The 12,140-nt window shown below is 37.9% G+C and overlaps 1 protein-coding gene across 1 annotated transcript; it reads right to left on the bottom strand.

Moving 5' to 3' along the window:
• Positions 1–1,543: 1,543 nt before the first annotated feature.
• LOC306644659 (olfactory receptor 2K2) lies at positions 1,544–4,256 on the bottom strand. The gene is made up of 2 exons (XM_079111793.1): positions 4,172–4,256; positions 1,544–3,176 (listed from the first exon to the last, which is right to left on the bottom strand). Exons 1-2 carry the CDS (start codon positions 4,184–4,186, stop codon positions 2,160–2,162), a joined length of 1,032 nt encoding a protein of 343 aa, XP_078967919.1. The 5' UTR covers positions 4,187–4,256; the 3' UTR covers positions 1,544–2,159.
• Between the last annotated feature and the right edge of the window lie 7,884 nt (positions 4,257–12,140).

The following is a 12,140-nucleotide window of genomic DNA, read 5'->3' as shown; positions in this document are numbered from 1 at the left end:
TTGTTTTTCGTCCCATGCTGGTTCCAATGGGTGGAACCCATCTGACTGAGGTTGGTTCTCTTCCAATCTGAGACACTTGGTTCCATGTCCGATTTCTCCGTTCTCTGTAGCAAGCCGACAGGTGATGACAGAGGTGACAGAGGGGCCCTGTGTCCCCACGTTCACATAGTCCACCCTCTGGGTGGCGCTCTCGGCAGTTCCTAGAGCTCTGGCCATCCCTGGTCACATTTGGCACTGCACACAAAAAATTCCACAGAGCAGACGATGGAGTTCTACTCTACATGAAATCCAACTCCAATCTAATAACACCCCACTACAAAATTCCACTTCACGACACCGAAATTGCCAGGGAACGATTGTGGCTGATGGATAGGGAGGATCCGGGGATCTAAGGAAAAGATGGTTACTTTCAGGATAAATGCTTCCTTCTCAGCTCTCCTGTTATTCCAAAGCTAACATTCAGGGCTGGTGTCCATCCCCTGCTTTCAAACATCTGTTGACAGCAACATCTGGCATGAAATGTGTCCCCTTCCTCCATCTCTAGAATGCTCTTGTGTGACTCTTTCAAGTCTCTTCCTAGGTGGGCTGTGTCCCTATGAACACATAACAGAATTCCAAAGCTAAGGGAATGGACTCAGGGTTAAATAATCCAAAACCCAACATCCAACACTAAAACTTTTTAAGTCTTTCAGATTTTGAAATGTGTCGTGTGAGTTTGTGTTTCTCCACTCAAAACCTTCCTCCCTTCTCTGCTCTACAGTGGGAGGCGGGCAACTGAGAAGCACAAATGGAGGTAGAAAGAATGAAGGGAAAGGACAACAATGAGGGACAAAGAGGAACGAGAACAAATCCTACTATCCACCTACCTATTTACTTATTTATTATTTAGTTTTGGAATGAGAGATTTTTGCCAGAAACCAAGAAGGTCATCTCATAACCAATATCAGCATTTCTTGGGGCTCTATTATAACTGCATTTATTGGGGAATCATCCTAGAGTTATAAAATCAGAGTATCTGGGACTAGGGCCCCAAATCTGCATTGTAAGCAAGCAACATTTTTATACAAATGAAAGATTTTGAAACAATTAGCTTAAATATTATCTTGGTGATTTTACTATTTATGAAACAAATATACCTCACTTCTGTGATTTATATTACTCATAATTTTCACAGTGGTACTTCCTTCTCCAATAAAGTGATTTTTTAAAGCTGATGAATATATTAATTTACTGAATGATTGCTATAAATACAAAAGATACAAAATACCAGGAATCCTTGTCCTTGTGAAGTCAATTATTCTAGGAAGAAACAAATACAAATATGAATGAAAAAGACCTAATTCATATATGAGAATAGTGTTGTAGAGACAGATACAATTTGCACAAGTATCCATGTGCTTAAAAAAAGCAAAGAGCAGCTGGGCATAGTGGGGCATGCCTATAATCCCAGCAGCTTGGGAGACTGAGGCAGGAGGATCTGGAGTTCAACGTCAGCCTCAGCAATGTACTGAGGCCCTAGTAACTGAGACTCTGTCACAAAATAAATACAAACAAGTGTTTGAGTGCCCTTGGGTTCAACCTCCTTACCAAGAAGAAAAGAGAAACATGAGCAGCAGGCAAATCAAGCAGGCATCATTGACTGCCTTGCATAGGAAGAGAGGGAGTTTTAATGAGGAGTTTTAAAATGCAAGTGTAGTTAGGGAGCCACTACCATGTAGTGCTGGCCAAGAAGTCACCAGGATATGTTCATGTTGGTTCTGCAACTGTGTGATGCTAAGCCTTTGAATTTTTCTTTGATTTTGTTTTCTCATTTCCATAATCAAGGCCAATCTTTATTGTTCATTCTTTTGTAAGGATTTAACCAAACAAGATATGCAAGTTTCCTCAGGCACTAACATGCACTGGCTCTACATTTATCCAAGTTACTTTCGAGTGCAAACATTGAGTCACACTTCTCACAACCATGAAACGCCAAAGACAGGAAACATTCAGAAATGTAGATAGGAACCTCCTCTCGCCCATCAGCAATTCCTTGGTGCACACATTCTCACATGAAACCATAAGCTAAGGCTCAAGGACGAGCTCTAAGGGGCTGTATGTGTCTAGAGTTTCCCCGGTGAGTTCTGCCGGGGCGCATCCTTGGTGAAACAGGCATCTGGTCAGAGAGATTCGTGTGTTGGAGGCAACAGTATTCTGCCCAGCAGTTTTTTCATAGCATCCTTGACTTCCTTGTTTCTTAAACTGTAAATGATGGGGTTTAACATAGGGGTGAGCACTCCATAAAGCAGTGAGATGATTTTGTCTATTTCTTGTGAGTTCGATGAAGAGGGTTTCAGGTACATGGAGAGGGCAGCCCCATAGTATAAGATGACCACAGTCAAATGTGCGCCACAAGTGGAAAACGCTTTGTGCCTCCCCTCTGCTGAGCTGATTCTCAGGATAGTAGAGAGAATGAAGACATAGGAGATGCAAATCAAGAGCATTGGAATGGGCAGGAGGAGGATGCTCACCACCAGCATGATCACGTCCACAAGCAGTGAACTTGTGCAAGCTAACTTCAGCACTGCCAGGATTTCGCACGTGAAGTGGTCAATGAGATTCCCACAGAGGGGTGTCTGCAGGGCGAAGGTGGTTTCCAGCAGGGCGGTCAGACAGCCTGTCACCCAGGAGACGGTGGCCATCTGCAAGCAGACCTGCCTGTTCATGATGATGGAGTATCTCAGCGGGTTGCAGATGGCCACATAGCGGTCATACGCCATCACGGCCAGAAGCACGCACTCTGTGGAGCCCATGGCGAGGGCCAGATACATCTGCACAGCACACCCTGAAAAGATAATGGTTTTTCGGGATGACAGCAGGTTCACCAGCAATGTAGGGATAGACGCAGATGTGTAACAAATGTCCATGAAAGAGAGGTTTCCAAGGAACACGTACATAGGGGTTTGAAGGCGTGAATCCAGGAGAGTGATTGAAATAAGAGAGCTGTTACCCAGGAGGGTGATCACATACATCACAAGGCTGAAGACGAAGAGAACAATCTCTAACCTTGGGTACCGGGAAAATCCCTCCAGGAAAAAAAAGCTCCAGCGGGTGAAATTTTCTCCGTGCATTTCCTTTCTCTCACCTGTAGCTATTCTAGAATAATTCTCTTCCTTCCATCTGAGGACATAAAGAAACTAACAAAATGAAATTTTTTTTAGTTAGGAAATCATTCTCAATCTTTTTTTCACTATTTCAAACATAATGTATGCAAGAAGTCACAAAACAGCATATGTGTTGATCTAAGGGGAAGCCGATTTGATCTACATAAAAGGTGAGTCTTACACAACACCACTTAGAGAACAGTGAGTCTGAAAACAAGCATAAACCTGTTTCATATTTTAATTTCAGCTCATAATCCTGTCCTTAGCACAGTAGGTTTTCAATGAAGATTTGAAAGTGACTGAATGAGGAAAAATAAAAATGGACATTGAATAAATTATTGAGCACAAATTAGAAAAGTGAGCCAGGTAAGTAAGGGAAAGAAAGCTCATAAGATACAATAAAAACCAACAATGATTTTGGCTGAATGTGGAAAGAAACAAAAAAAAAAAATGCATTTAAAACCAACACCTATGAAGTTCTGGGTCTGAGTGAACTCTGTCAGCTAGGAGCTTAGGACACCTGTATACTGTTTCAGAAAGGATGACGTTGCTTGAAGCATTGTGATTGTATTTAAGAGACAGTTTATAAGTCACATAACATAGCCCACTTCATAAACACTGATATCCATATACAAATTCATTCATTATCAAGCCCCATACCCTCGTGAGTATGTGAGGAGTTCTAGAAATTATAACCAGGTAATATTCTTATACACCAAGACCCATGAATATCTAGCAAATAAAGAAAACAAACTGCTTTAGAAAATTACTGTTTCTTTAAAAGTATGATTAAGATCCTATAGTTTATCTTTTTCCAATTTTAAATTTTTAAAGTTGTAGATGGACACAATACCTTTATTTATTTACTTATTTATTGTGATTCTGAGTTTCAAACCAGGGGCTCACAGATGCTAGGCAAGCACTCTAGCACTGAGCTATACCCCCAGCCCAAGATCCTTTAGTTAGATAAGACACTTCAGGGTGTTTTCACATGTCATATTGTGGACAAAAATTTATTAGAAACTTACCTTGCTTTTGCTCATCTATTGCTCTTTATCACCTTCAAACATTTTCCTTCTCTGCTGATTCTCTCCATTCTATTTTCAAATACACATTCTTACAAACTCCCTCCATGGTCACACTGGCCACGCACACTGCTGTCCTCTTTTTGCTCTTTCATAGACGAGTCCCTCAATCATATGGTTCATGTCACAATCTTTCAGTCTTCACTTTACCATCACTGGCCTTCTTTCCTTATTTCTCTATTTTAGTCAATGCAGTCATTCTTCTCACAGTTCTCCACGTTTAAAAAACCGGCATAAATGCTAATGTTGTGACAATCTCATTTTACTACTCCAGATAAAATACTGCTTTATGATATACTTCATAAAGTTACCTGTGTGCAAGGAAGAATGAGTGCGTCCATGTTAAGAATGTGACTGTTTATAATCAACAATGCAATTCATTTCTTTTTAAATTATCAACCACCACATAACTAAAAATATCAAAGGATAGCAACTGAAATACTAGTTAAATTTAAATCATTTGTTGTTTTGAGGGAATACATGTTTTCCCTGAACAATTTAAAGTACAGTAACTGTAATATGCAGAGGTTTAGAACTTCAGATCCTTCAGGGATAATGTCCCATAGATCCAATTATATAAAACTTTTACAGAGTCAGACAGAAAGTGAACCACACTTCTGCCTAAATACATGCAAGAACCTCCTAAAAAGGAGGTTTTCCATTCCTTCTTCCTCCATCAGTCCCTAGCTATATCAAGATATTTTAAAGATTACAGTATAGAATACTTAACAGAAATACAGAGGAAAATGTCCCTGGAATTCTAAGATATAAGATTTTCCATTTAATGAAATTACTTCTTAGCTTTCAAAAATTAAGAATGTTTACTCTTTTAAGCTACAAATAAATCATTGAATGTTTTAACAAGTGATCAAAACTTTTTTTCAATATATACAGATATTAAGAGGACCACAAGGCAAAGAAACCTCAGAGGCAATGGGTACACCTAGAACCCAGATCTCAGTTTCTCAATAACATTCCCAACTAGGAGGAATTACATATGCTTGGAAAACTAGCTGATACCAGTACTGGAGCAGGACAAGATTAACTTAGAGCCTTTTATCCTACCAGAATGCAAGAGGTGTGCAAAGACTGATAGGAATATATAGAAAGGTCATAGATGCCCCCTTGATAACTTCCATTGCCAAATCTGGGAAGATTATTTTGAGCATCAAAAGGAAAATAATAACATTGGCTTATAATTTACAAAATAAAATTACAATTCACAGTTTATTATAATATAAAAAATGAATAAGAATGGAAAGCTCTTAACCACAGGATGCCAAAAAATATAGAATGATCTTAATCAGAAAATAATCACAATTAAATGTTCTTACAGCAATAGACTAAGTAAGAAAAAAAGATTAGGTGAAAAATTGTAGGCACCATCGTTATTCAAAGTAAAAGATGAAGAATAGGATAATAGGTTCCACATCTACCAACATGTGGAGCCTCCATCTTGGGACACAGCAGTTGCCTCCATATCTCCCTCCACATGGTAGCCTCTACCTTGGGACACAGGTCAGGGCCTGAAGACAGCCACCTGCCACAGCTCTGCATCTTTAAACAAGCTGCCAAACTTCAGTACATGACCCACTTTTGCTGCCACATCTCTGAAAGTGGTAGCCTCCATCTTGGTACACCTGCAACACCCTCTTGGGTTACCATCACTATCACCACCACTATCTTTAGTTAGGGCAGCTTCCATCTTGGGACACTGGACAGAGACTAGAAGCCCAGTAACAAGGTACCTACAGGTCAGCTGCTGCCACCACCACCACCAACTATGTGATTACTTCCATAGTTGGTGATTACTTCCATCGAGGGTTGAAGACCTGAAAGAACATCACCAAGGTCCCTGCAGGCTTGGTTACATGGAGGTATCCTTGTTAGGTGTGCTAATAGCCACCATTTTGCTGCAGAGGACGGAGAGAGTCTTGTAAGGGATTGGTAGATTGGAAGAGGGTGTGAGGGGTCTTGATCCCAGCTGGTCCAGTCAACCAGCCTGGCACGCACTGGGATTCCAGAGACAACTCAGGCAACACTTGCTGAAACCCAACATCAGCCTGGTCCACAACTCTGGCCCCAAAATGGTATTCAGGTATCACTTGTTCCTGTCGGTTTGGCAACCAAGAGGGCCCTCCAGCTCCTCATTCCCCAGTCTCCCAGCCACCCCAGCAACCAGCGCAGCCCAGTGCTTGCAGCTATGTGGCTGGCCCACAGCTCTCAAAGCCTGGTCCTGGTCTGCCCAGTATTCTTCCGAGAGTCCTGGGGTGCAGCCTTCCAGTGGGACTGGCAATTGCTATAGCCTGCTTCCAAGTCTAATCCTCCCACCTCAGCCACTTTCCCCATCCTGAGGGTGGAGTTATCAGCAACCCTCAGACAACCCCACCTATCAGACGAGAAGGGAAGCAGAGACGATACTGAACTCCAACAGAAACAATTCTCAATTTTACTCCAAGACTCTGTTTCCCCTTGTATTTTCTTTTTCCTGTTTTCCTTTCCCACTCTCACATCCCAGACATTTTTATAATTGAGTACTTTTCATGCATCAGGCTACTGAGGACAGGGAGGTTTAAATAGTATTTTACAGTTTTGTTTTAAATTCTTTTCTTTTTTTGACATGTTTTTCATTTTTCTTTTCTTTTACTCACTCTATTTTCCTCTGATTTATGTTTCCTCAGAGTATCGTCCTCTCTTCACTCTGGATAACAACCAGCTTCTTTTGATTTCTCTTTCTCTCTTCGTATGATCTAATACCTCTATAGTCTCACCTCCTACTTCATGAACATCACATCCTTCACCCCTCTCTCATTCTTTCTTTGTCCACCTTTAGAAACTGTAGACCTTCTTGCAGACCTACTGTTTATGTTGCAGATAATAATCAAACACATCATCTCTGTTTATTGCGATAAAACTGTTTATGTCCTAATAGGAGTTATTCAGTTAAAGGCTGCATATTATTTGCATTGGGTGGTGTTAATATTGATCTCCACCTTAGAGGCTAGGTATTGGAAACCTGCATGGACACTATAAACTTATGGAGGGGAAACTGTAATACCTCGTATCCAAACTGCTAAAGGCAAGACACCTGAACAACATTAGAAATACAAGGGAAGAAAATACACCAAAGAAACCAAGATGCTATATTAGTAGAATCCATTGAGAGCACAGTAGAAGAATTGTCAGAGAAGGAGTTCAGAATGTACATAATTAAAATGATCTGTGAAATAAAGGATGATATAAGAGAGCAACTGAAGGTAACAAAAGATCGCTTCAATAAAAAGTTAAAAGCATATGCAGGAAGCAAAAGATTCCTTCAATAAAGAGAGATTCTGAAAAAAAAAGTAAAACAGAAATCCTTGAAGTGAAGGAAATGATAAACCAAATTAAAATAGAAATCATCACCAATAGACAAGATCACTTTGAAGACAGAATTTCAGACAATGAAGACAAAATATTTAATCTTGAAAATAAAGTTGACCACACTGAATAGATGGTAAGAAATCATGAACAGAACCTCCAAGAATTATGGGATAACATGAAAAGTCCAAATTTAAGAATAATGAAGATAGCAGAAGGCACAGATACAAATCAAAGGAATGAATCTATAGATATGGAGACCGTATATTCAATGAAATAATATCAGAAAATTTCCCAAACCTGAAGAATGAAACAAAAATCATATACAAGAGGACACCAAATGTACAAGATTACATCAGGTTCACACTGAGGCCAGAATACAAAATAAGGATAGAAGTTTAAAGGCCATGAGAGAAAAAAAGCAAATTATGTATAGTGGAAAACCAATATGGATATCAGCAGATTTCTCAGCCCAGACCCTAAAAGCTAGGAGGGCCCAGAACAGCATATTTCAAGCTCTTAAAGAACATAAATACCAACCAAGAATCTTACACCCAGCAAAACTTCTCTTCGGATTTGATGACAAAGTAAAATCCTTCCATGATAAACAAAAGTTAAAAAAAATTATAAATAGAAAGCCTATACTACAGATAATTCTCAGCAAAATATTCCATGAGAAGGAAATGAAAAACAACAATGAAAGTCAGCAAAGGGAGGAACTAAAGGAAAAGCCAGTCAAAGGAGAAATCAAGTCAAGTTAAAAACCAAAACTAAGCCAAAATGATCAGGAATACAAATCATATCTCAATAATAACCCCTATTGTTAATGTCCTGAACTCATCAATCAAAAGACACAGACAGGCAGATTGGATTTAAAAGAAATATCAACAATATCCTGCCCTCAAGAGACTCATCTCATCAGAAAAGACATTCACAGACTGAAGATGAGAGGATGGGAGAAAACATATATACATGGACCCAGTAAAAAAGCAGGGGTGTCCATTCTCATATCAGATAAAGTGGACTTCAAGCCAAAGTTAGTCAGAAGGGATGAGGAAGGACATTTCCTACTGCTTAAGGGAAACATAAATCAGCAAGACATAACAATTGTAAATATTTATGCCCCCCAAAATGGAGCATCTATGTACATCAAACAAACCCTTCTCATTTCAGGAATCAAATGGACCATAACACAATAATACTAGGTGACTTTAACACACCTCTCTCACCTCTAGTTAGATCTTCTGAACAAAAACTGAACAAAGAAAATGTAGAAATCAATAACACAATTGATAACTTAGACTTAACAGATATATATATACACATACATACATATATACATATATATATAATATTCCATCCATCAATGAGGAAATACACTTTCTTATCAGCAGCACATGAATTCTTCTCTAAAATAGACCATATGTTATGCCACAAAGAAACTCTTAGAAAAAACAAAAAATGGAGATACTACCTTACATTCTAACAGTTCATAATGGAATGAAATTAGAAATCAATGATAAAATATAAAAAAGAAGATAATCTAACACCTGGAGACTAAATAATACACTATTGAATGATGCATGGATAGCAGAAGTTATCAGGGAGGAGATAAAAAATTCTTAGAGGTAAATGAGAGCACTTCACAACATATAAAAATCTGGGACACTATGAAAGCAGTACTAAGAGAAAGTTCATTGCATTGAGTTCATTCATTAAAAGAATAAAAAGTCAACAAATAAATGGTCTAACATTACATTTTAAAGCCCTAGAAGAGGACGAACCGATCAACACCAAAAGGAGTAGAAGACAGGAAATAATTAAAAGCAGAGCTAAAATCAATGAAATTGAAACAAAAGAAACAATTGAAAAAACTGACAAAACAAAAAGTTGGTTCTTTGAAAAAATACATAAAATTGATAAGCCCTAGCCACATTAACAAAGAGAAGGAGAGAGAAACCCAAATTACTAAACTTCATGCTGAAAAAGGAAATATCAGGACAGACAGTATTGAAATACAGAAGATAATTAGAAACTATTTTGAAAAATTGTACTCTAACAAAACAGAAAATCTCGAAGACATTCATCAATTTCTAGAGATGTATGATCTAGTCAAACTGAATCAGGAGGACATACACAATTTAAACAGATCAATTTCAAGCACTGAAATAGATAATGCCATCAAAAGCCTACCACAAAGAAAAGCCCGGGACCAGAGGAATTCCCAGAAAAATTCTACAAGACCTTCAAAGAAGAACTCATTAACATACAAAATAAAGGCAGAATTTTAAAGGCCGCGAGAGAAAAGAATCAAATTACATTCAGGGGGAAACCAATAAGAATATCAGCAGATTTTTCAATCCAGACCCTAAAAGCTAGAAGGGCCTAGAACAACATTTACCAAGCCCTGAAAGAAAACGGATGCCAACCAAGAGTCTTATACCCAGCAAAACTTACTTTCAGAATTGATGATGAAATAAAATCCTTCCATGATAAACAAAAGCTCTAGGAATTTACAGAAAGAAAGCCGGCATTACAGAACATTCTCAGCAAAATATTCCATGAGGAAGAGATGAAAAACAACAATGCAAATAAGCAATAGGAGGAACTAGCCTAAAGGAATAGTCAAATAAAGGAGAAACCAAATCATGTCAAAAAACAAAAATGAGTCAAATGACTGGGAATACAAATCATATCACAATAATAACCCTGAATATTAATGGCCTGAACTCATCAATCAGAAGATATAGACTGGCAGATTGGATTAAAAAGAAAAATCTAACAATATACTGCCTGCAAAAGACTCATCTCATAGAAAGAGATACCCATAGACTAAAGGTGAAAGGATGGGAAAAAACATACCATGCACACGGACACAGCAAAAAAGCTGGAGTATCCATCCTCATTTCTGATAATGTGGACTTCAAGCCAAAACTAGTCAGAAGGGATAAAGAAGGACATTACATACTGCTTAAGGGAAGCATAAATCAGCAAGACATAACAATCATAAATATCTATGCCCTGAACATTGGCTCATTCATGTATGTCAAACAAATCCTTCTCAATTCCAGAAATCAAATAGACCACAACACGATAATACTAGGCGATTTTAACACACCTCTCACCACTGGATAGATCTTCCAAACAAAAATTGAATAAAGGAACCATAGATCTCAATAACACAATCAACAATTTAGACTTAACAGACATATATAGAATATACCATCCAACAAAGAATGAATACACTTTCTTCTCAGCACATGGATCCTTCTCTAAAATAGACCATGTTTTATGCCACAAAGCTACTGTTAGCAAATACAAGAAGATAGAGATACTACCTTGTACTCTATCAGATCATAATGGATTGAAATTAGAAATAAATGACAGAATAAAAAACAGAAACTTCTCCAATATCTGGAGAATAAATAATATGCTATTATATGATGAATGGATAACAGAAGACATCAGGAGGTAATTAAAAAAAATTCTTAGAAGTAAATGAGAACAAAGACACATCATATCAAAATCTCTGGGACACTATGAAAGCAGTACTTAGAGGAAGATTTATTTCATGGGGTGCATTCAACAAAAGAAGTAAAAATCAACAAATAAACGACTTAACACTACAGCTCAAAGTCCTAGAAAAAGAAGAGCAGACCAACACCAAAAGTAGTAGAAGACAGGAAATAGTTAAAATCAGAGCCGAAATCAACGAAATTGAAACAATAGAAACAATCAGAAAAATTAACACAATAAATAGTTGGTTCTTTGAAAAAATAAACAAAATTGATAAACCCTTAGCCACACTAACAAAGAGGGAGAAAACTCAAGTTACTAAAATTCAGAATGAACAAGGAAATATCACAACAGACATGAGTGAAATACAAAACATAATTAGAAGCTATTTTGAAAATCTATACTCCAACAAAACAGAAAACCTTGAAGACATCAACAAGTTTCTAGAGACATCTGAATTACCTAAACTGAACCAGGAAGACATACAGAACTTAAATAAATCAATTTCAAGCAATGAAATAGAAGAGGTCATCAAAAGCCTACCAACAAAGAAAAGTCCGGGACCAGATGGGTTCTCAGCCGAGTTCTACAAAACCTCTAAAGAAGAGCTCATTCCAATACTCCTCAAAGTATTCCATGAAATAGAAGAGGAGGGAACCCTCCCAAGCTCATTCTATGAAGCCAATATCACCCTGATACCTAAACCAGACAGAGACACATCGAGGAAAGAAAATTTCAGACCAATATCCTTAATGAACATCGACGCAAAAATTCTCAACAAAATTTTAGCAAATCGCATCCAAAAATATATTAAAAAGATAGTGCACCATGATCAAGTGGGTTTTATCCCAGCGATGCAAGGTTGATTCAACATCCAGAAATCAATAAATGTAATTCACCATATCAATAGACTTAAAGTCAAGAATCACATGATTATTTTGATAGATGCAGAAAGAGCATTCGATAAAATACAGCATCCCTTCATGCTCAAAACACTAGAAAAAATTGGGGTAGTGGGAACATTTCTTAACATTGT

Source organism: Sciurus vulgaris (assembly GCF_902686455.1).
Source record: "Sciurus vulgaris genome assembly, chromosome: 15".
NCBI lineage: Eukaryota > Metazoa > Chordata > Mammalia > Rodentia > Sciuridae > Sciurus > Sciurus vulgaris.
This window is presented reverse-complemented; position numbering and strand designations above follow the sequence as displayed.